Here is a 24,643-nt window from a genome sequence, read left to right as displayed (position 1 = left end):
GGTATTCAGCCTCTAGATGTGTGCTGCTAAGTGTCTTAATACAGGAAAGAAACTTAGGTGAAAGTCTTTGTTTTGTTTTGTTTTGTTTCACTTGTGAGCTACAGAAAACACCTCTTACTAATATTTCAGATTTTTACACTACAATACTTTCAGCAAGGAAGCAGTACTCTCAGTGACAAAGGAAGGTCTCAAAAACAACTGTATACAGAAGAAAACTGACAAGGAACTTACACTTAAAGTTGTAAAAATTAGTGATCAGTTACATGATCTAGTTTTATTCTTTACAATGCTCATGCTTAGATACATGATTAAGAAGAACCAGTTATGTTTTTAAAACTTTCAGCCAAGTACAAAATAATACATTTACAGAAGTAGAAATATATCAGGTTTCTCTTCACTTTTAAAGCATAAAAATCTGAACAACTGAATATACTTTTTTAACCTTTGAGCAGACTTGTAAAGGCCTTTACAGTAGGAAAGTGATTAAGCAACATCACACCTCATGTGAAAAGGAAATTACTAGCTGCAATAAAAACTGTCAAATATTTTTGATGGCAGAACTGCACTGCAAGACGTGTTTTGCAAAGTATTAAGGTATATGAGTCTTAAGAAAAGCATATGTGGGTTACTTGTTCAGCATGATTACCTTTCCTCATTTCCTCAAATCAGAAAAGCACAAAGTTGCTGAATAACACCATTAATTATAACTATAGTGTGAAAGTTCTCAAAGGAAAAGGATGAAAGCCTGACATGTTCTCAAAGACCAAAATTCTCAAGATGTCAAGCATCTTCCCTTAGAAGGAAAGATGATAGCTATAAATATCTGTCTTGGAAGCTTTGATATATAGGAAAAAACTTAGGTTTTAGCTTAGTAATTTCTCAGTACTGTTGTGAGTAAAAAATGCTAGAACCCAGTATTAAAGAATAAAAATTCAAATTCATTTTCATACTTGCTGTCAATTTTCACTGGCCTCAGCCAGCAGACTAAAGGTAAGATGACTACAGTAAAAAGCACAAGAAAGTAGTTGATTGGGAAAGTTCTCTACAACCGCATAGGATGACTTCCATATCATTTAGGAAGAGCTATGTTTCTAATCCAGTATGAATAGTCCTGAAAGTGATTTGAGCAATCATAAGGTATCTTGGTATAAACACTCAACACGAACTTACTTCAGACTGAGTTGAAGAGCACCATCATCAATACTTTAAGCCCAGATTTTTTCAATAGACTACAAAACCACTAAAAAAAGCGTTCAAATAAGGTTGTAAAGTACTTTTACCATCTCTCATAGTTTTCCCCTGCAGAAATAAATACAAAGTTTTTGCTTTGTTCTTAAAAAAAAAAAAAAAAAAAGAGGTTGACATTTGAAAAAATGAAAGCCATAAATAACACTGAAAAGTTGCAGTAGCACTACTACATAATAATTGCAGCAGACGTGAAGCAACAATGTTAACAAAAAGAATTGGTACTCACATCATCTACCTTTCAAGTTTTCAAGTGTCTAAGATAGGAAGCAGCCTTCTTGTGTAACTGTATGCAACATAACTGTATGTCACAAAGATTCCTTCAAAGAAATCTCCTTCAACTGTTACACAAGTGTCCTAAGTCAAAGGTTTAGAGATGAACAGATGTGAATGTCCTACCAAGCGTTTACTGCGTTTCAGAGTTATTCCCCAACAGTTTAGTTTGTCCATTCATATTACCTCCAACAGATTTTTTTACTTATTGCGTTAAATTATTTCTTATATGCTTAGGTGATAATAGACTTTCATTAAAACAAAAGGCACTATATTTTAAAGTCTAGCAGTCTCTTAAAGAATTCCATTTTTTCTTGTGAAATTCAGAGTACTTATCTCATACAATCATGTCATTTACTTTCATACCACTTACTACTAATGTTAGCAACACATTTTAACTTTTTGCGATATGTTGCTTTCCCTTCATTTAAAGGGAAAGAAAGAGTTTCCCTGAATTGCTTGATAATAGCGTTTATACCCACTGTATCCTACCAGGTGAAAGCTCTGCAGGAAATGGAGGTGAAGACTGGAGTTTGTGTGTGTGTTTTGGAATCCCCTTCCGTTTCCAAGCAAATTCAACTTCACCTGTTTCAACCTGTCCTCCTTGAGTCTCAGTAGTTTCATTACAAAGAGTTTGAGATTTCAATGATGGCTGTCCTTGTTCAAGTTCAAAATTCACAATAAGGGAATCAACCAGAGAGTCCAATTCATCCAAGTTCATAAAAGGCAGGGATATTTTCTGGGTAGGATTGTTTGCAGGAGTAGAAGACAAGGCAAATAAACTGAAATAATTATTAAAATATCCAGCTATGACACAAATCTTTTCTGTAAGGCTCCTGAGAGGGCTTGTGTTTCTATATGACCCTACAAAAAACAAAAGCAAGAAGAATAAAACACAGTATTTTGTAAAAAGAGACCAAGTAGCCCTCCCTCCCTCTTGCTTTACAGGTCTCCTGTAGTCCACAAGTTACTATCAAGACACGTAATAACCCAGCTAAATACCTTGTAATGCAGAAGAAACAATTTGACAGACTTCAGCTAGGCACTGCTCCAATTCCAAATATTTCGCAGCAATGTTAATGCTTTTCTTTATTTCCCGATACAGACATTCTTCTTCTGGTAATTGAGATACTATTTCTTTCTGTATTAATAAAAAGCAATTTAAAAAGAACCAAATACATGACAGTATCTTAACTGTTAAACATGCCTATTGTAGATTCAGTCACATAAAACAGGCCAATGCTGAAACACAAAATGAAAGTGATGCTAAGTCACAAAACATAAGATAGCTCCAAAGAGAAGTGCAGATTGTTAACAGGAAGGAGAAGAGAAGAGAGAAAAAAAAAAAAAAAAAAAAAAAGGCAAATGGAACTGTAAAATCCAGAAAAGGTTTGCCTCTTAGAACATAGATTAAATCACCTGTCCTGGCTTTTAATTCAAAATACCAATAACAATAGCCATAAACCATTGCAGTAGTTATAACGCAATTACACTAACATTACTGAACTTGAAGCTTTCAACTTAAAAGAAAACAAAACAGGTGGTGAGACTGTTCATAATGAGCACAAAAAAGAAGGAAGATAAGATACAAATACCTCCAGAAATACTTTAAGTAAACTTAAAAACAAATGGTTTTTAGTGGAAATGCAGTAGCCAGAAAAGTTACTGTTCCAATCACGAGAATGCCACTGAGACAGAAAGTGTTACCATGCAAGTGTAAATATACAGAAGGTAGTTTCAGTTCCTCTCCTTTGTTAAATGCATCCTTTAAATTTAAACCCCAGACTCAAAGCACACATTTTGTGAAACATTCCTCTTACCTTTCTGCAATGAGAGATGTTATTTTCAAGGCATCTGGCTAATGCCACAACATTATCCTTTATTCGCTTTTGAATCTACAAAGAAACTTTTAATTATATCGTACACTTGATACAAGAGACAGTAAAAGTACATTGATATTTTAGAAGGATACCAATGAACACTGGCATACTAATGAGAAAAAATATTCAAAAACAGAAGTAATGTTTTCTGCAATGTAACATGCAATTTTTCAAATAAAATGTTAATGGGAAGAAAACATAGTTAACTATATCTGCAAGGTTTTAAATAACCCCTCAATACAGGAGAATCAAATGAGCAAATTTAACTATTTGCTAAAGAAAGATTGTCCTGTAATTTTCGTATCACTGTCATTCTAAGTGGCAGGGGTAATCTCTTAGTTAATAACCTGGTGTTCTCTCCCTGACTTCACATTAGTTCTACCAGTGACAAGCATATGCAGGAATCCTTCGGATACATAGGAATCTGCTGCAAGTGAACAGCATTACCTGGAAGGCAGACTGCTCAATTCCTTTTGCTGGAAACATGAAACATTTGGGAGTTAAGCAAGCAGATAGGAACATAAAAGATTTTGGACAGTTTCGCTATTATCTGTAGAATTAAGAATGACAACAGTGAAAACCAGAGGAGGAAGGAAATTTTGCTTTCCTTGAGACAAGCAATTTATCACTCCTCTCCAACTGATTTGAACCTCTTATCCCAGATCATATGTTACAGATTTTTGAGTAGTAACAAATTCTTCAGAAATAAGCATTTTATATTTCCCAACACATTAAGGAGATTTTCTTGTTGGCCACAGTTCTGCAAATTTCTCAACTTTGAAGAAAAAGAACAAAAATAAAAACACGAGGCAGAAAGGATTGCTCAGACACAGGTTAAACTGTCACCTTTGGCCTTGCATGCTGTCTGTACTAAACACGTTTATTCAGAGGAAAAGTGGTAGAACAAGCCTATATATCCCAACACTGAAAGGAAGCATGTACACTATATACACCTAGTACCTTGCTGAAGAACATTTCAATCTTTCCAAAGTATTTCCTCGGAATTCAGCCAGGCTTTCTGTCAAAATGGCTCACCCACTAAGAAAGTGGCCTATTTCCAAGGGGTACTCTAACTTGCCTGCTAGAATTTTCATACAGTCACAGAAATATTTTTAACTATGGTGCTTATTCCTTATACTTCGTTCTCTACTTGCATAACCCCCTATAGTATCATCTTTGTCACAATTTGTCATCTAAGCAAAAATAATAGGCTGTAGCTTAAAAAAAGCCCCTCCAGGCAAAAAACCAAACCACCCCCTACTGAATTCAGCATGTAATGAGGTCCATTCTGCTTTAAGTGTCAAAATACACTAGACACACCAACAATATTATGTTTGTTTCATGAAAGAGCAACTCCTCCCCAGAAGAACACTGACTTCAGCATACTGAAAAAAACCCTCCACCTATTCAACTTGATAAAATATAACTGTTAAACTGCTAGTATGCACACATCTGTTTATTATGAGGTAGTAGGAATAATCTTCTTAAAATTACAAGAATAATTAACTTGAGGTCTTATTTTGAGAGATAAAAGCTTCCCATTTATTGTAATATGAAAAGGAATTACATCAATTTGGAAGGTGACAGGATCAACTCATTAATACAATATAAATAATTTGCTGTAACTTTCCTATGAAGTGCAATAAAGAAGTTGCTCAAATTAAAATACCACTGCCACCTATCAACCTGGAAAGTATTTGAAGGTCAGCTGTGATTTCGGTGAATGACATGAAATCAAGCAGGACATTTCTGACTTCTGTGCTATTAAATAGCTGCTTTAGTGAACCAACTTCCCCCTAAAGTGCCCAATTCATGAAAGTGCTTCAGCATACCCCAAGCGTTAATCACACAAGACAGCTAGCTCTTAAAAGATAACACTTGACTATTTTAATATTTAGATCGCTTGCTGTTTAGGACTAGGACTGTAAGAACAATGTATGACAAAATTAAGTCTTCAAACTTTCTAATAATCTTCCTGACAATAACAGTGAGTGTAGTAATAGCAGAGGTGATTACTCTTACCAATATAAAATAACAGTTAACTTTCAGGATTATAAAGTGTTACTACATATTAAATATGCAATCTTTTTACAACACTAACTTCTTAACCATAGTATACAGAATAAAAAAAAAAAAGGTCTACTTGCTCCTTTGTGCCAGTTTTCATATTCTGCCTCTCTTTCATGGTTACCATATGAAATTTTAAGCAAAATACCCTCCAATACAGATAAATTGTTCTAAATAAATACACTTAAATGTTCAGTCTACATATGTGCGAAAGGCTACACACTAAAAATTTCTGCAAGATTGTAGTCAATGTTCCCACTTGCCACCCATCTCAAACCTCTGTTACTAATCATAACTGTATTCCTACTAATAACTTTCTAGACAGAATTGCTAAAAAATAAAAGGACGTGATCAAGTGTCTCCAAGATATAATAGTAGTTTGTAATCTTACTTTCATCTCACCTCATTTTGTGGATGTTGTTTCATGAGTTCTTTCTGCACCATTCTTGCTTTTTCCTGTACGGTATCAATGAGAAACTCCAGCCCTGAGCCTACTCCGTCATAAATGGCAAGTACGAAGTCCTTTTAAAATAAAGGTTCAAAACGTAATGATTAAAGGAATTGATATGGCCTTGAATTAAAACAGATTTTCCACAGTGGGCTAGGAATGTAATTTTATTTTGAGCAAATTGTTCAGTCCTGGTCTGTTCAGTTATGTGTCATTCTTGGACCACAGGGGCTCAGCACTTTAACCTCCTTTTCCTGACTTCCTTCAGATTTCTGAAAATTCTATGTGGTGTTTAAATGCAGGTTACTGAAATAAGTATTGAATTTCAGTGAAATAGGTAGACTTGTACAATCACAGTGCAGATACAATCCTAAAAGCACAGTATTTCTTTCTCTTTACAAGTGTAAGTTATACAGATTTAAAGTGCAGTTTTTTAAGGAAAAGAAAAAAATATCAAGGGTATTAACTCATACCCGTTTTCACCATAAAAATAAAGTATTAGATAAACTTTGAAAATACTTAATTCAGTTGATCAAAGTGTTATATGTAACAATTTGCTTCTGAGCACAGTTACTGAAAATAAATGCGATGTGAACATTAAAATTACTATTTGTAATCGCTATTTCTGATAAACATTTTGTCACCTGTAGACTAATTGCAGGAACGTTGTTCTCTTCAGAAAAGGAAATATCAGCTCTTGTGACTACTGCCAAGTGTCCTATGTATTTCATTGTTTGTTTTACTGTTTGGTTTACTTTGCTCCATGCTTCTGTTACCATCGAGGATATATCTGAAGAACATCCCTGAGAAATAAAGGTATATCATTCACTGAAGCTAGAAAGCATCTCTGGTCAAAGAGCACACTCTTTCTATAACACAAGAGTTTGTAGCACACAATAGCTTGAGGCATTTTCAGCTTTACATCTTCCTACTTCCAATGGCTTATCTACCACAGCTAAAAGACCATACCTTGCAACCACAGAGGAGTATCATTATACTACACGGTTTAAAAAAAAAAAAAAAAAAAAAAAAAAAAATCACTCTTCACAAGGCTGTAGCATGAACAAGAGTACTGGCCACTGGTTTATAAATTTATTAACAGTAGCACTTCACAATCTAAACTAGCATTTGTTCTTGTCACTTCCATGTTTCATTTTCCCCTTTTATCTCTAAGAACCTATGCTATTGTCAGGGCCTGGGCACAGCAAGGTCTGCATTACCCTGAACTAGCATATACAAGTACCAATTTAGCCAGCAAAAATGCACCCTTTGCTATTCAGCTTCCTTAGGTGTGTCCATTCATCACTGCATGCATTGGACACTTAAATGTTTTTAGCAAGTCTGTAGTAAATTTTGCATTAATGCATAGAACTTCTCTACACACAGATGAATTTTTTAATATCCTTTACCTGCAATAGTAACTGTAAATAACCTCCCAAGTTCTTTACTTCCTGTTTTATTTCTTCATCAACTTTTATAAATCCAGGGCACTTTTGGACATTGTTAAGCCAGAGCTTGGTTAGAACCACAAGCCGGTCAAAAGCAGAGATAATTCTGATGCTGTAGGATTGAGCAGCATGATCAAGAGAGAAAACTACAAGAGAAAGAGATCTATCAGAAGGTCTCCTTTGCAAATGAAAGTAGGAACGTTAATTCTTCTGATAGGCAAACATATGAATGCTTGTGCATGTGAAAGTCATTAGTACTGTTTACTTTAAACCATTATGAAAATGAGACTTACAGTTTTCTTGACATTCTTCATCTTGCTGTTGGTAGGCTTTTGAAATAGCAGAAACTTCAGAGAAAATGATAAACAAATTAGTTAGGAGACTATCTGCTATGCTCTTTCCTCCTTCGTGATTCTGTTCCAGTAAATTTAAAGCTGAACTTATAGATTCTTTGCAAATTCCAGGAAGAAGCGATTCAGAAAAGCTTGGGCATATGCTGGCCTTATTCTGTGAACCTGTATGATATAAAAGCAAAACTTATATGCAAGAAACTCTTCACAGGAGTGAGCAGTCAGTGTATCTTTGTAATGACTGTTTTATATTGATTCTTCAGCAACGTTCAGCTACTCAAGATAGCAAGTCATAAAAAATGTGTATAAAACATTCTATATAGTTTCTAGATTCTAGTACAAAGACAAATTCCATAGTGAAATTTTTTAAATTGAATCCATCTTTTTCAACAATCAAACCTACAGAGACACAGAAAATAACAAAACCCAGCCAATCTAAAATAACTGAATGCTTAAAAATATTTGGAAGACTGAAGCATCTAGTATTTCAGAAAAAAAATTTACAAAACCTTACAAAAAGCTTGAGGGAACCTCTGTAGTTGAATGCGTATGAATAGCAATAACGCAAGCAAACAAAGGCTCCAAAATATTACATCAGGATTCAGCCTCCAGTAATTTATTACATGAACTAAGTCTTTCTCCAGTTAATCTGCATTAAGTGGAATAATGTTTTAGGTAAGTTTCTTAAATAAGGGTCATAAGTATGGGTCAGGAAGTTTTTGCCCTAAGAAAGCATAATCAAAAATGCAAAAAAAATGCCCCACTGTTAACAGACTGACATTATAAACTTGAAGATATTATAAACAGGACATTTTTCATTTTGTTTTCCAACCCACACTTTTTTAACGACTATTAGAAGTGCATATGTTTTATATACGTAGTAGTTTCAAGTTCTCAGTATGAAATGAAAGGTGTTCTGCCATATAGTAAGTACCTGATATATAGGAAGTCTGTATATTCTGAATTGGTTGCAATTTTATCTCAGACAAACATCCAGAAATTCTCTTGTTCTTCATGAAACTTCTACTTCTAGGAAAGGATGATAGAGTGAAAACATAAAAACCTTTAAAAGAATCTTTCTCCCCATACCCATTAAAAGTTCAATGAATATTAACAGACATCAGGCAAACAAAACAAATACCTACTTTTAATTAATGGAACTTTTTAACACAGAACCTAAACCAGAGCAAAAGTAAGCTAATACAGTCCATAGAATGGATCCTACTTTCCTCAGACTCTTGCCACTATGGCAGGATCTTCATTCCACATTCCCATTTTTAAGAATGGTTTATTACTGGATTATTATTATGTAGAACTTGAGAAAAAACGCATTTCTTTCCTACCTACTAGAGGCATAGAAAGCAGACACACTGACTTTTTTTTTTTTTTTTTTTTTTAAATCTTGTTTGCTAGACAGATTGAGTTGCTTTTGGAAAGCCAGATAGGAGGGCTTTTTTTCTTGGTAGAAGGCAGATGTACTGCAAAGTTTTCCATTGTCAGTTAGACAAGCTAACTTAGCTTCTCTGGCCTGGCTCTGGGTCCTCAGCTGCCAGTGCCCAAGGCCAGCTCTTGGTAAGAGAGGAGTTCGAGAAGCCTCAGCCAGCCTTGAAGCTGTTAAAGAAACAGCTAGAAGGAGACCCAGCAGGGGCTTCCCAGCTTTTCTTGGAGCTGCATTTAAGATCAGTCTCCTGCCTTTGGTCCTGCCTGACTTACACTGCAGTTGTGTTGTAACCACGCCTGTGCCTGGCCATGCACACCATTGATCTGGACCTGCACACTTGACTTTCCAGTTTGACCTGGGACCTTGTGACAATGGCTGTGTCAGGCAATCACTGGACTGCAGGATGACCCTGCCAACTGTCCCTGGACCTAATCCTGACTCACTGAGCCGATTTCCCAGCTTAACCTCAGCCTGCCTTATCATTACATACTTACCTGTGGATCCGGACTGTTGGCTTGACCCTGGTTGTCATCACCAGACCCACTCTGCTCACCTCACTCAGGTACTGCGGGGCTAGGTTCTTTTTCACAAGGGCACTGCCCTGTCTACCCTGTTGTCACATTCAGCCCCAAACTGCCCTTCCCTTTTGGAACATCCAGTCTTTTATGCTCCATGACACTACATATCAAGAGCACCAAATCTTAAGTAGCACATGGAATTCAATTTATTTCACCAGTATGTGTGATTGACATCAGTTAACTTTTGTCAATGCAGCATGCAATGCTGATTTTCCTTTTCCAGTACCTTCTCTTGCTCAGTTCAGCTTCTATTGTTGCATTTTAAAATAGGCAGAACAAAACCAAATACACTTCTGAGATTCAAGAAGACATTATAATACTGTCCAGAAGGCAGCATCAGACAAAAAAAAGCATTCCAACATTACTCTGTCATTAAAACAGTATTTAGACTAAAAATAAAGAAACTGTTTATCCATTGCATTCTTTTCAGATAATTTTTGTTTACTTGGAATGGTCAGAAATGCTTTCCAAAACTTACAGTCAGGTATTCTGCTGTAAAGCAGGTCAGTTTAACAATAATCATATGGGCTGCTACCCACTAGCAAAGCTAGAATTAAGTATCTGTTAGCATGTCCTTGCTAACCTTTGCTAACCATTTTCCTTTGCTAACCTACAACTTGCAGAAGTTTGCAGTTCACTTATAAATATTGTTACCAGGCTAAAACTTCAAATACAAGGTCCCAGACCAGCTGCAATTTACTCACTGAAAACAATGCTTTCATATTATAGACGGGTGAAGAAAACATTAAATCTACACATTTCACTCTGCACTGATGATATCAGATAGATGGTTTAGAAAGCCTTACATGTGTTTTGACAAAATATACTTTCAGATTTGGAGGAACATTTGTTCCTATTTCTTGTCCATGAGGAAAGATATAAGAATGAATGAACAGAAGAACTCATCAGTTGGCACAGTGTATGGGGTAAGTAAGGATGGGAACAGGTGTCCAAGTGCCTATTTAAAATCGCTTGTATTACTAATTAAATACGTGAGTATCTATAACCTTAACCTATGGGTCCTCTGCAGGTTAATTAAAAGTCCTGTGCTACAGACAGATGCATCAATTTCTGAGATAGCTTTCTGAAATAATTGGGAACAGCCTTTAATCACCTCCAGCTAGTTGTCAATAGTCATACATAAAATGCTCTGGTGCTGGATCAGACATACATTGCATATATGCTATGCCTGACCTCAGAAACATTGCTGTTTGATCTGCCAAGCTGCTTTAGTGGACATGCAATTTTTATTAGCAACATGTTGCATACTAACACGCATTTCATAAGTGAAGCTAGTAAAGCATAGTAGGGTAACATACGTGGTTTAAACTTCCCCCCCCCCCCAAATGTACACATAAACTTTTCATTTCATTTTTAAGCTTGACATTGTAATAAGGTAAAAGAAGAATTAATAAATTAAAGACTACATTAGTGGCACAGAAGCGTGTTTAGATAATGACAAATTATTTTTTGCTTTGTTTTAAGCATAGATGAAGGAGCTGCAAATTAGTATCACCTTCTTCTGGAAAGAGAGGAAACTGAGGCATCTGAAAGGTCAGGTTCCCACTCATCAGCAGGGTCATAAAATACATCAGCAGCTTTATTGCTATCATTACTCTGAAAACAAAGAAAACACAGGAGAGGAGGAGGGTTAAACAGAAATAGAGTGATAACAAAGCATACAACATATGGATGAAGATGTGTTTTCTTTTGGTAGGATATGTACAATCTAGAGGATAACTGGACTGCCAGCCAATTTGAGGTGTCAGTGTTTGAAAACAGACTAAAACAAGATAAACATTTAGTGAAGACACCTAGCTACCCAGCATCTGAGATACAGGAACACCAAGTACAAAAACTTTTTCACAGTTCTCTCCATATGCAAGATTTATTAAAAATGTGGGCATATAATTTAAAATTTTTATTTATTTTTATGTCTGGATTTGTGTAACAGTTTTAGCAATAGTTTTCCATGGGAAATAGAATCCAGTCTCTGATATTGCCAAGACCGAAACAGTTTTTGGTAATAAATATGGCAATATTCTTCTGTCACCGGAAATATTTGCGTATTACGGAGCTATATCATAAAGGAGCATTTCCTAATTTTTTTCTTCTGGCTTTTCTTTGATGGCTTTTTTCCTTTTTGGACAAAATATTGAAAAATTGTTATTTCAGATACATACTCATGTATGAAGGAGTTATTCTTTCAAATAAAACATAATTATTTAATGAGATGCAGTTATTTTCTAAGGGGAAAAAGAAAAAAAAGAGCACTCTGAAGTGTAAAGCCTTCATATTTTTCCCTACCAGCACCTTCAGTGCTCCAACAGTTGAGACTTCTTCCTCTGCAAACTTCAAGTATGCTATTTATGTGAGAATGTGATTGCGTTCAGAAATAGCAAGCGTCTAAATATTTATTTACATATTATTTGAAGCAATTTCTACTCGTTTTTCAATACCGCTCCAGGCCAAACATAATACAGATATTGCAATGAAAATCACAAATTCAAGCCCAGGACAAATTCATACAAGCTGTTCTCTTAATCTAAAACCTGGTCTTAAATATATTTTTTTCTTTTGTGTATTAATCAAAAAAAACCCCAAACTAGTATAGCATAAAATACAAGATCATTATGCTTCTAGCTGGATTGCTTTGGATCTTTCCTTCATGTTAAACAGCTCTCTCTCATCTCCAAGAACTTTCCTTCCTTTACCCTTCATTATTTCACTGCAGTCTAAAACAACTTTCAATTTATATAGCAGAAACCAAAAAACAAATAAAATGCAATGATCAGCCCTGGAGACTGGAAAATCCCAGAATATTCTATCGCCACTAAAAAGAAAAGAAACTACTTTTAAGGGCCACCAGATCTGTTTGAGGGTTTTTTGTTTGTTTGTTTGTTTTTTGAAGTAGTTCTTAGGCCTTTTGAGTCTTCAGCTCTAAAACAGAGAAAAAAAATGCAATGGAACACAATGAAAACAGTCTGTTCACATGGAGTCAATAAAGACAAACTTATTTCTTATGACATTTCTCTCTTTGGGAAATAAAAAAAATACCATTCTCCCAGCAAATAAGAGCTGATACTGTGATCTTATCTGTATGCAATAATTTGGAACCATTGTCTGCCCTTATGTAATTGCAAAGATTTTAGCTGATGGTTATAGGGTTTTTTGTGAATACAGAGTCAAATGTAGGTGCTGTTGCCACTTCTCCCTTTCTTGTATTTTACATCCTCCTCTTCGATATAAAAGATAGTATTATATGCTCCGAAACAAAGTACTGCACATTTAGAGAGGTCCAGTACAAAAATACCCAGTTTGTCAGATTAAAAGCAATGGAATTAGAAAAAAGGATTAACATGCACCTTAATTGTCAGTTTATTAAACAAAAAATGATGAAAAATGCTTTAAAAAAAACCTTCCCATTGAACAACCTAAAGCACATACAGACAAAAGCAACCAGTAGCAAATTAACTTACCAGAACTAAAGAAAAATAGATAGAACACAGTAATGAAAAAATCAAGTGATGCCTTTAAAAAGCCAAGTTTTCCTGCAGAACAGATAAACAATTGAACAGCCAGAAGAACCACAAAGCAGTCCTCCTTTGACTACTTTACAATCTGTACACAAAATGACCCAAATAAATTCATTGATTTCTACTGTCCTCTTTCTGTGTGATGGACAAATGTATGTACATGTCTTTAATAAAAAATAATCACATGTCTTGGTATTTAAGATAACATGAACAAAAGAAACCCCCAAGATTTTCCTCCTGTATGATTATCAAAATCTTATCTTTGACAAAATGTTACTGATCATTACTGCTTTTTCTTCAGTTGTTACTGACCTCATAGAGTTCTTTCATTGCTGCTAGTTTGCATTCAAATTTCTCCAGGCTCCAGAATGTTGCTATTCCCAGTTTGATGTTACGAACCTGCACCTGAACAGAAGACACTGCTCCTGTTTTATGATCAATTTTGTCATGCCTAAGAATTTGAGAAAGTTAAAAAAAGAAAAAAAGAAAAAAAGAAAAAGAAAGACAAAAAACATTATTTCTATTGCAAAAAATAAACAAGGTACTTGTAGACAGGATTATACAGAGAATGAAAATTTGATTACAAACACAGAACTTGCTTGAGACATCATGTATCTCATAAATCATACATTAGTGTAGCCATTAAAATTATTTTTACGTAAAGGAAAAAAGGAATCCCTGCATTCAGAGACAGAAGTAGATACTATCATACAAATTCCTGGCTCTCAAGAAACTCAGGACCAAATATATGCTACAGAATTCTACTGGCAGAGTTTTTGTTGAAGGATGTGAAAAGACAACATCTGAAAAACATAGCAATACCTACACCTACTAGAAAGTCCTAGCTTACCTGCATTTACAGTAGCATTTTTTGGAAATCGTACAGAGTTTCCTCTGCACTAATATATCTCTGCTCATGTAACACCTGACCAATATACAGGTCTACTTCTAGAACACTCTTCAGCTATGACTAGCAAGTAGCATGGCATAGCAAGAGATCTGTGGTGTGAAACAACTGGTCCCAAGCACTCAATATCCACTATATGCATGTTCTGAGGTTTTTACTTTGAACTACCTCTTGTTGAGGTCCTCTGAACTGAACACCTCCCAGTGGCTGGCACATATTCCCCAGTTTAGTTTTGTGCAAAAGGAACGCAGTTAGTGTGCTTTAGGACCACTTTAATATGTGCTCCAAAGCAGGATGGACTTGGGCATCAGAAGATTGACCTCCAAAGCACACTCAATCCAAAATTAATTGTCTGTAGGCATACCTTTAGAGTCTTGATCTAAAATTCAAATTTGAAATTCACATCTCAAACTAACAAGCCTAAACTACACACTTAACTAAAGCTAGTTTGGAAAAGTGGTCATGTTCAGTTTAACAAAACTGTGAAAAGAAAAACAAACAGCTCACTGCACATCCAGAATCCACCCTCCAATTTTTATATATATATTTTATATATATACCTCCTTATAATTAACTAACTCAGATACTCACCTGTAGAAAACAGTGTTTTTCCCTAATTCATTACTAATGGTGTTGGCCTCTTTGATCATCACAGATAGCTTCAGAGAATTCCAGTTAAGTGGAACTAATAAAGAATATAGCACATAATGATTAAGCGGATCAAAAATGTGATGCAACAACTTAACTTCAGGGGAAAAAAAAGGCAAAAAAAGAAAACATAACCAAAAAAACTGAATGGTATTTAACCAACAATTCTGTGAATTCCCAATACATTGGGAAAAAATGACCCTCCCAGCCAAGATAACCCTTTATAAAAGGTCAGGTAAAGGGTATTTCAGAAATAGAGGCATAATACCAGACACTATATATTAGACTAATCTGAGAGAGGAAGCTAAACAGAATCAATTCTGTTACTCCAGTTTCCTCAATGAGTTAATGCCTAACCAGTTCAATCGGATGGGGGAAGAACTTCTAAGTAATTGGGGTAAATACAGACTACATGTGTACCCAACTAACCACCCAGAGCATGATTAAAAAGAGAGCTTTTAGCACTTCTGTGCAGCTTATGAATGGAAAGGATCATAGCAGCCAAAAAGCTCTTCTCGAACAAGAATCATTAAAGAAGTGTTAGAGGAAGGAAAAAAGCTTCTGGATCCACATCCACTAAATCCAAGCCCACCAAGCAAAAGAGAAGTCAGCATTGCCCTTGCAACATTACATATATACATACTAGTCATAGTTTTATTCCCACTTCCACGATTCTTCTGAAGGGTGTTTATTTCTTCAGCAATCTTCTGCTTCTCAGCTTCCAGAGCTTCAAGTATCTTCGCATGGCGAATACTATGATCTTCTAGAGCCTGGGGGAAGAAAGACAGACAGACAGACAAGAAAAGAAAAGAAATCCAAAAGTCTTCATATTGTTTATTTAAGCAAAATTTTTTGTTGCTATCATTTTATGAACTCTCAGAACAATGAAATTTGTATTGGACATCTGCCATATTGATATGAAACCCTCCAACTTCAAATTCTTAAGAGTTTTCTGGTTTTGCTTAGAAACTGACATGCTTAAAAAAATAGTGGAATTAAAAAGAAACAACTTTTTAAAAAATTGAGTCATATTTGTTGCAGCAGTCAGATATATATGAACACCAGCCAAAAACTAGTCATCACTTTAACACTTAGAGTCGTAACTTTTGGCACAGGCAATGGTCACTAAAGTTTGGTACATGAACAAAACAGTCCACATTATATAAGAAATAAGGTCAGCATTAGTTTATCCCCAAATTTAATACAATATCATATTCAAAGTGTAAACAAAACACCTGTTCTTTTGCATAAAATCATGTAGAAAAATACTTCAGAAACTTTCCACTTACAAGGATTTATTTAAAAAAAACCACAGAAAACAAACCACAGTTTATCACCTAAAAAGCCTGCCTTTTTTTTTTTTTTTTTTTTTTTAAGTTACCTGCTTGGTAGCTAAGGCCTCCATTTCTAAACGCTTCTTATTGAAGTGTAGCTCTAGCTCAAGATTTTGCTTTGCCTTCTCTAGCTCCTGTATTTTTGTTGCAGCTTTTTGGTTATTCAGTTCTTGGATTTGCTTCTTACGAGATTCTTCTCTCTAACATGAAAAAAGGACAGATGAGAGGAGGTATACTACTTCTACGGCATTACTAATCCATCCCTTCGGCAGATATTAAGATTTATTATCACTTCAATATATTCACAGTAGCCCTTGTGGACTACTCAGCCCAGTGTCAGCAATAAAAGGTTATATTCCAGTTCACAAGCATCACATTATGTCTTCTACAGCACATTTAAGAAATAAGATACTCCATCATTATTATTGTTTTACCATGATGTATTATTCTGTGTAGACTTATATATATATTGTAAAAGTATTTAAAAGACTAACAACAAAGCAGCATGCAAACTTGGAAGAAAAAAAAAGCCATATTAACTAAAATACTGTCATAATTTAAAAGTCTCATAGAATAAGTTAGATTTTGTAGGGATTTTTCTTCGTATACAAGTTACACCCTCGTCAAATTCACACTGGATTAACATTTTAGTTCCTGGCTAATTCTATAAACCAAAATCCCTAGAATAATTCTGAAGGGGATACTTACTTTGTAACTTCTTGTGTTAGTAAGGATGATTTTTTTTAAAAAGAAGAAGAATGAGGCTTAGCATTCCCTAAGACACTGTTGTAATATGCAAGACCAAAAAAAAAAACCAAACCCCAAAAAACAAAACAAACAAACAAAACCCTCATACTTACAGCTTCTGTTTTATTTTATTGATACGTTTTATGCAATGGCAACTTACCACCTCTGCTTCCAGTGATTTTATTTTGCTTTCATAAGCTTCTTTTTGTGAGGTCAGTTCTTGCTGAACCATCTCTTTCGCAATTTGAACACTTTGCATCATTTCTTCCTTGGCTTTGATTCGTGCCTCTTCAATTTCTGATTCAAGCCTACAAGTAGAAGTATCATACATTTAGAATGCTGGCTTTAATCTCTTATAGACTGCGTAGAGATTATAATCTTTTCTTCTATCATGACAGGAGCCTACAATTTTAACAGTAAAAAAAAAAGAGGGTTTGTTTTGTTTTTTTTAAAAATACCTTTATACTTTACCTAGATATTTTTGATTTCATAGGGAAAATGTAGACACTGTTAAAGATGGAAGATATTCCGGAACTTTAAAATCAACTTGATTTCCATATTTATTTTATTATGCACCTTTCACAAAATTAAGAACTGTAATAGAAACTCACTAAATCACATGAAGATGCAGAAAAGAAAATCTCAAGTCAACGAGTCTTGCGGTTTAATAGCTCCCAGGAATGAAGCAGGTACAAATAACACTTCACTGTCTCTCAAATTCTTCACCGTCATAGAAGACCAAGGTTGTAACTTTGGGTTCTTCTCATTTTCCTAAGGCATTTGCTTTTCAGGCTTTAAATCTCTCTTAAAACATCAAAAGTCAATTTCAGACTCATTATGTGCTTGGAGAGAAATGTAACTGAAGAGATATACTATTTTGAGGACCTCAACTACTATTTTGAGCTCCGTGTTTCTTTAATCGTGGTCTACATTCTTGACAACTGGACTAGATTGTGCTCATCACCTCTTAGAGGTATATATTCATTTCAGCCAAGTCTGGGACTTCCATTTCCATTACAAAAGGAGTTAACAATAACCTTGCTATTTTCCAGCTTTCCCTTATTGTGAGATAATTAATAAAGTTTCTTATTTCTTAAACTTATTGCACAGTTGCATTAACAACTGAATTTATTTTTAGAACAAGAAGATACAATACTTACTGTGTTCTCTGTGCAATAAGCAGCTCATTCTTTGCAAATTCAAAATCTTTTGGGCCATCATGCAAAAACGTAGTCCCACACGATGGCCTTTTAACTTTCTGAACTTCTACTGGATGATTAAACCTGAAATAATGGTCTCCCCCAAGGATCACTCGATCACCCTTATTGGGAAAGAGGAGGGGGAAAAAAAAGTTTGGTTTATAACTTTTAGATTTATAAGCAAATTTACAGAGCTTAAAACATAGCAGAAGGGCTAGAAATCAAAGAGGAAGAGAGAAATATTTATGGTTTCAGTCTTCAAAGAAAACCTGCAGTCTGAATTTGTAATATTAACAACACTAAGAAATCCACACATGCACATATTACTTTTACCAAATCGATTACTTACATGATGCAGAACTGTTGGGTCTAAAATGCATTTTCCATTTACGTATGTCTTTGCTTCTCTCAGTGGAATAATACTCACTTTGCCAACGGTATTTTTTATAACACTGAAAACAAGAAACATTTGCAATATCAGCAGCTCACGTTAATTGCAAATGATGTTTCTTAATAGACTAAAATTCATGCTTTAGATAGTGTCCTGTTATTGTTTTTCCAGATGTGGACTGTCTCCATACTATTTAGTTACAACATATATAATTAATGAGTGGCAACCTATATTTTGGAAGAGAATGAGTATTTAAATCTAAGAAGAATCCACTGGTAAAAAATTACTACAATACCTTGCCATGTGAGCATTTCTTTGATAATGCTTAATTTCCCAACATACCCACACCTTCCATGTTTTTAGTAATTGATTAGTTAAGTTTCTTCCAGCATTTTGTCTAGGATCAATTGCATGGAATGCACTTTAAACAATATTTCTGCAATACAGCCAAGTTGCTCTCTACTTTTAGTTTTAAGTAAGAACTGTTAAGGAGTTTCACTTTTCCATTGAACTTAATATAATAGAGTTATCACACAGCATCATTTGATCAGGTCCTTCTTCAGCATTTCTGCACAAATAGAAAATTTTGCTACATGAATGAAATGAACAAAGAAATTAAACTACCTTGGTTAACAGATTTCTAGAGGGAACAGGAGGAAGTTACCTTAATCATTGAACAGTACAGAAGTTATCCCTAAATAGCATTTTCCTGGTTAGAAAACCATATTTTTTTACTGCCAGAAGGAAGGAAAGGGTGAGAAGAAATATTTCCTACTCTCACTTCAAATATAAAAAGAACACTACATACCAGTGGTCATCAGCAATTAGCACTCCGGAAAGCTGGATATCATGTTTTGAATTTGGTGTATACCTTCCAACTGTAGTTTCGCCTTCTTTGATCATATACAACAGTACCTCAGAAAGCTGAGGATCTTCATTGAGATTGACAAGGTTTGGTAAACGATTGTCCATTTTGAACGCAATTCCTGCTTTCTAGATAAAGAGAGAGCTCTGTGTAAAAAACAATTTACTTTGTGCATTCAAACATCTATATTAAATTTTTCTAAGAAGTCACAGTAGTCTGCTAAAAGAATAGCATTAAGGAAAACAAACCTTACAACTATTCTAATTCTTCTGCAAGGCTTGCTGATGTTATATTTTCTGTACTGTCTCCTATAGAAAGTGAAGAAAGAAAATGTACCTGCAATTCTTTTATATCTTCTAATTTCCTTTTTTCTGCTTGTGCAAATTTTTCTTTCCAGGCCCTTAATATATTAAGGGGAAAATAGCATAACGTATTAGGAGAAAAATTACAGCATATAAATGTTACCATTTCTATTTTAGAGTAAGACATTAACAACTGCCTGACCTTTGCATTTCTGCCATGTCCCTCTCCTGCTGGTGCAATTTTACCCTCAAAGATGTTATTTCCTGCAAATAACGTCTGTATTTTTCAGGATCAGTGTTCAGAGCACTTTTCTGAGCTGCCTTCAGTTTTTCAATTTCAGCTTTCAATTCTACATTAGACAAACCACACACACAGTACACACAAAAAATGAAGACAAAATAGAGTTGAGACATTTCACTACAATACTAGAAAATTCTTCCTGTTATTTAATTAAAGATGAAACATCTTTCCCCATTCAAGTATAGCCAAAGATATCATCTGAACTGCAGGAAAAAAAAAAGCTCACAAAGAAGAATAATATTAAAAGAAAGATATCCTAGGTTGTATTAGCCTATTTGACAAGCGATCAGTCAACACAATAGATTAGTAGTAACAACTCTTATTGAGCAGTAAGTTAAACACACATGCAAATGAAAAACCCTCTAAGACTGCAGATGTCAGCCTCACCTCTGATTAGCTTGGCATTCACATCTTCATTTACTTTAGCAGTGTTGATAATTGAACAAGCTTGTTTTGCATAGCGAAGAGTGCTGAGTGTTTCTTCTATACTGCTGGCAGCTGGACTTACTGTGGCAATCATAGCAGTTTGTGAATTTCCACCAAGACTTTCCTTTAACAACCTTCATTTGACAGGAGAGTAGAAGTCAATCTCCGGCCCCCACATTGAAATAAAAGTTAAGCTTGTCAATCTGAACAGATTAAATACAAAGTATCTAGGGTCTTGCTACTTATTTGAGAGTGTTAGCTACTTAAAATACAAACCAAAGTCCTGTTTGTTCTTTACCTGATGCAACAGGCTAATTTCTTCCCTCCATAGGTCATTTGAAAGAGAGGGAGGGAAGGAGAAAGGGAAGGAGGGGAATTGATGCCTCCTGAATAGAAGAAGAATCTGCAATCTGAGAAAGCCTTTACTTCTATATACAAAATTCTGAAGTGTACATACCAAGTAAGGACAGATTCCCGGTAAGGAATGAAAGTTTTCTTTCCATTTCCAGATTGTTTAGAGAGTGCAGAAATAACCTTTCCAAGGGTTAACAGTGATTTATTGATACTCACACCCTCCTAGAAAAAAAGCAAAAATAAAAATAATTATAATCCAGTTTTATTTTCTTGTGTGATGTTATTGACTGTACTGTTGATTTAATTGCGCTTATTCAATGTATGGTACAGCTGTACCATATTAAATGTCACCACTGATTAAAAAACAACAATAAGATGCAAGAGTATCCTAGAAGATCTTCATTTGGGAATCACAGAGACTCTGGCTTTAAAATAAGCGGTGTTAAGAACTGTCAAACTTATGAAGGCAGCTTGAAAGAAAGCCTCTTATTAGAAACTCTATTTACTTAAATCCCCAAAAAAGGGGTTAGTCCCAACTCCGTGCAATGTCTGATTCATGATTTGGACAGTCATGCAGGCAGTTTTTCCTCGTTCCTCCTAAAGGATCATTAGGCCTGCACAGCATGGGGAGTGCTGTCCTAAGCAAGATCTGGCCTGCCATATTGCACAGTCGAAACAGCTTCTTAGGGCCATCCACCCTCACTAGCAAAATGCTATGCAATACTTATAAGCATAAGGGCTACATATCCATTTATAACTACAGTTCCTGCCCAAGAGTTCTGGTAGGTGAGGATGCTTTGGAGTTTAGGGGTATTCTTTGGAGTCAATCCCTTTCCACAGATTTTTAATCTTCGTTTACCTTCAGCCTTTCTCCACTGGTCTGAGCTGTTGAGCAGCATTCACTGCCAGCTAGATCAATTAGATTTATGTGACTGGTAAGCCTACGATCACACTGTTCTTCATCCACAAATTCTACCTGGAAAAAAAGGGAGATGTTTGCATTCAAACCAAAATAAAGAGCCTGAAGACAAGCACAAATCTAACAAATCATTCACTTTAAATACATAAAAAATTGACACTTCCATTTACTTTTTGACAGGATACCTTCATGTACATCCCTTGAAGTAGACTAAATTCAGATTTTTAACCATAGTATCAGTTGTTTGCAGTTGAATAACTGTATAAGCATAAACTGCACAAACAACAGATTAGCAAACTATGGGTTTGGGTCTGAAGCTTGACTATTGCGTCTATCCAAAACCCGTGGAAATCAGTACGCTGTTACTGACTTAGACCAATGAAGACCTGCTAAGCAGTCAGTGGAGAAGCCTCAGGACTAGTTCTGATAGAGAAAAGAAATAATCTAGTGGCGAGAATGGTGAGGGAAAGAAGGAAGGAGAAGATTAGGAAAATGGGCCAAAAAAATTAAACCAGCCAAGAACAAAAAAACCCAAACCAACAAGTTATTAGCAAATGGAGAAAATGAACAGACTGTAGACTTCTGAGGAGCTCTACCCATTTCACTTCTGTTTTCAGGCTCATCTCACTAAGTCAGGTTTTGTCTCTTACATATCTATAAATCAGATGCGGAGTTGTAGTCCCTATATCCGGGAGACACATGGGTGAGACAGGTATCCTGAAGCAAGGCAACACAACTCAGCGAGAACTGTGTTGAAACTGAGCAGAAACTGCATCTCCTACCATCGTCCCAGCTCATCACCTGCAGGAACTCAGCACAGCTATCCAGCTTGCATAGCCTAGCCTTCTCAAAAGCTAAGATGTGCTGGCAGCAGTGTGAAATGAGGTCTGGCCTCGATTTGGATTCCAGTTACATCTCAAAACTCACACTCAGAAGCTTGGAACCACTCCTAGATCTGCCAGTCTAGACATATTTATATTGCAAGTATAAATATATGTAGCACAGAGGCATCCAAATCTACTCAAAGCATGTAAAATAAAACAAGTTTTGCTGTGTAGAAAGCCATGTTAAAGTGCTCTGTTCTTTACTCATCTTCAAGTATATTCTGACAACAATTATCTAGGCAGCACACAAAACAACTTTTTACTACCCGATTTGAACAAATATAAAACACCCAGCAACACCTTGGTTTGCGTCATGACAAGGGTGAAGACAGAATGAGATCTAGAGCTCTTGTCATTCATTACTGTAGCAGCTGTTGCTCTCTGTTTATTTCCTAGTTCAAGCCAACTCTGTAAGAGATAAAAGTCAGGATGTGAAACCAAAACCTACTTTGGGTAGTTAACTGAAGATTAAAGTGTTTGCAAATAAAGTTATTAACACAAATGATGACTCTATAAGGGAGGAATTAAAACTTAAGATTAATAGATAACCTTGTGAAGAAAGTGACACTTGCCTGTATGCATCTACTTAGCTCCATTACACAGGAGTAGTCTTCATTATCCTTTTACAAAATCAGCTGAAATATCATAGACTACTGGGTAGTCTGTAAAGTATTCTCTTCCCATCCATGGAATTTAGTTTTCAGCAGTGAAGGAAGGAGCAAGTAGAAATATTTGTATTCCCTTTTGGTAACCAAATAACTCTTACCTGGATATCAGAGTAAGAACTGACAACATTCCTAAGGTGGGGGAAAAAGAAAAGTTTGGGTTCAGACTGTTTTCTTACTACAGTTTTTCCTGCTGAGTTCTGAAACATTTCCCTAGTTACAGACAAAATACAAATATACCATGAAAGCTCCAGTTGTCTTAAGACTTCCACACACTTACTTTACTAAAGCAACACTACAGGAAATACCTCAATCTAGACCTGGGTACACATTTTTGTAAAACTACATGATGCTAAGACCTTGCCTAATTTACAAGTACACAAGCTTTCATAGAGCCTCAAGATAATAATTAGCACACGCTTTCAGGATTACACCATACATCTATTAAAATGAGAACAGTTAAGACTTACACTGTCAGGCCTTCCACATATGGTCCTAACACTGGATGTTCTCTTACACGAAGCTGGTGAGAATAATTTTAAAAGAAAAATTATTAGGCATGCGTTAGTTAGACCTAGCACTCTGGAATGTCTTAAAATTAAGAGAAAGTCTATCTACATCCCTAGTATGACATTTATCATCAACAAAACTGAGCATGAATCGTCTAGAACAGTATTCTCAGGAAAACACCTACAACTGAATTTTTCCAGCTGCCTGAGAAATCACAGGAGACTGCACCAGGCCATTGCTCACAGAGCTAACTGCAAGAACATGTACGTAAGGTATTTACATAAGGAAGAAAAAAAAAAAATCTTTTCTGCAACATAAATCTATTATGTTTCCAAGTTAAATAGCTTAGCTCAAAATCACTGACAAAACCAATCCTACTATAAACAAGACAGTATAGTCTTTACTTCTATATAACTAGTCCATGAGTCCCAAGTTTAGGATAAAGGACTTATTTCAACAGCAAGTTGAATGTAATATCTTCTTTGTCATAAACTAATACTTGTAGTTTACACACAAGTGGCCAGTATAGTGTTCAATATGTTGAAGTACAGAAAGTACTTTCATATTTTTTAATAAATCAAACATGATAAATTCCTTCCCTACATCCCCTACTTAACAAAAATCTCTTTAATTTATGGTTTTACATATTCTAATACACAAGCATTAAAAACTAGCTAAACTAGTTTAACCAGTGATCTTTAACTAGTTAATCAGGTCACTGATTCCCCCCCCCCCCCCCCCCCCAGCTCCTTGGGAAACAACCAACCAACAGAAAAAAAAGGTACTTCTTGACAGCCCCGTGGCTCTAAGCAGTAACTTATCCACGGCAAAGAATCTGAAAGACATTATCCACCTTGGTGCTAAGCTCTTATGTGATAGTAGTTTTCTGTAGCCGGGCAATGTAAATACACAGAAGAAACAAAGT

General features: G+C 35.4%; 1 protein-coding gene across 1 annotated transcript in view; it reads right to left on the bottom strand.

Annotated features, from left to right (window-relative positions):
• Positions 1-248: 248 nt before the first annotated feature.
• Positions 249-24,643, bottom strand: part of KIF14 (kinesin family member 14) — a 30,582-nt gene continuing 6,187 nt past the window's right edge. Inside the window, exons 5-29 of the mRNA XM_009474414.2 lie at positions 23,679-23,731; positions 23,310-23,340; positions 22,844-22,951; positions 21,600-21,716; positions 20,844-20,962; positions 20,348-20,520; positions 19,862-20,009; positions 19,694-19,757; positions 19,301-19,485; positions 18,451-18,553; positions 18,063-18,223; positions 17,063-17,210; positions 16,203-16,355; positions 15,465-15,591; positions 14,765-14,858; positions 13,579-13,717; positions 11,247-11,347; positions 8,646-8,740; positions 7,655-7,876; positions 7,323-7,507; positions 6,558-6,716; positions 5,868-5,987; positions 3,339-3,413; positions 2,521-2,659; positions 249-2,382 (exon numbers count right to left, since the gene is read on the bottom strand). Coding sequence (XP_009472689.1) covers positions 1,991-2,382; positions 2,521-2,659; positions 3,339-3,413; positions 5,868-5,987; positions 6,558-6,716; positions 7,323-7,507; positions 7,655-7,876; positions 8,646-8,740; positions 11,247-11,347; positions 13,579-13,717; positions 14,765-14,858; positions 15,465-15,591; positions 16,203-16,355; positions 17,063-17,210; positions 18,063-18,223; positions 18,451-18,553; positions 19,301-19,485; positions 19,694-19,757; positions 19,862-20,009; positions 20,348-20,520; positions 20,844-20,962; positions 21,600-21,716; positions 22,844-22,951; positions 23,310-23,340; positions 23,679-23,731 — 3,411 coding nt within the window. The 3' untranslated portion in view covers positions 249-1,990. The remainder of the gene's footprint in view (positions 2,383-2,520; positions 2,660-3,338; positions 3,414-5,867; positions 5,988-6,557; positions 6,717-7,322; positions 7,508-7,654; positions 7,877-8,645; positions 8,741-11,246; positions 11,348-13,578; positions 13,718-14,764; positions 14,859-15,464; positions 15,592-16,202; positions 16,356-17,062; positions 17,211-18,062; positions 18,224-18,450; positions 18,554-19,300; positions 19,486-19,693; positions 19,758-19,861; positions 20,010-20,347; positions 20,521-20,843; positions 20,963-21,599; positions 21,717-22,843; positions 22,952-23,309; positions 23,341-23,678; positions 23,732-24,643) is intronic.

This window comes from Nipponia nippon, unplaced genomic scaffold, assembly GCF_047370975.1.
Source record: "Nipponia nippon isolate SJK-2023a ecotype South Korea unplaced genomic scaffold, ASM4737097v1 scaffold_5, whole genome shotgun sequence".
Lineage (NCBI taxonomy): Eukaryota > Metazoa > Chordata > Aves > Pelecaniformes > Threskiornithidae > Nipponia > Nipponia nippon.
The sequence above is the reverse complement of the archived record's forward strand: the minus strand, read 5'-3'. Positions and strand labels throughout refer to the sequence as shown.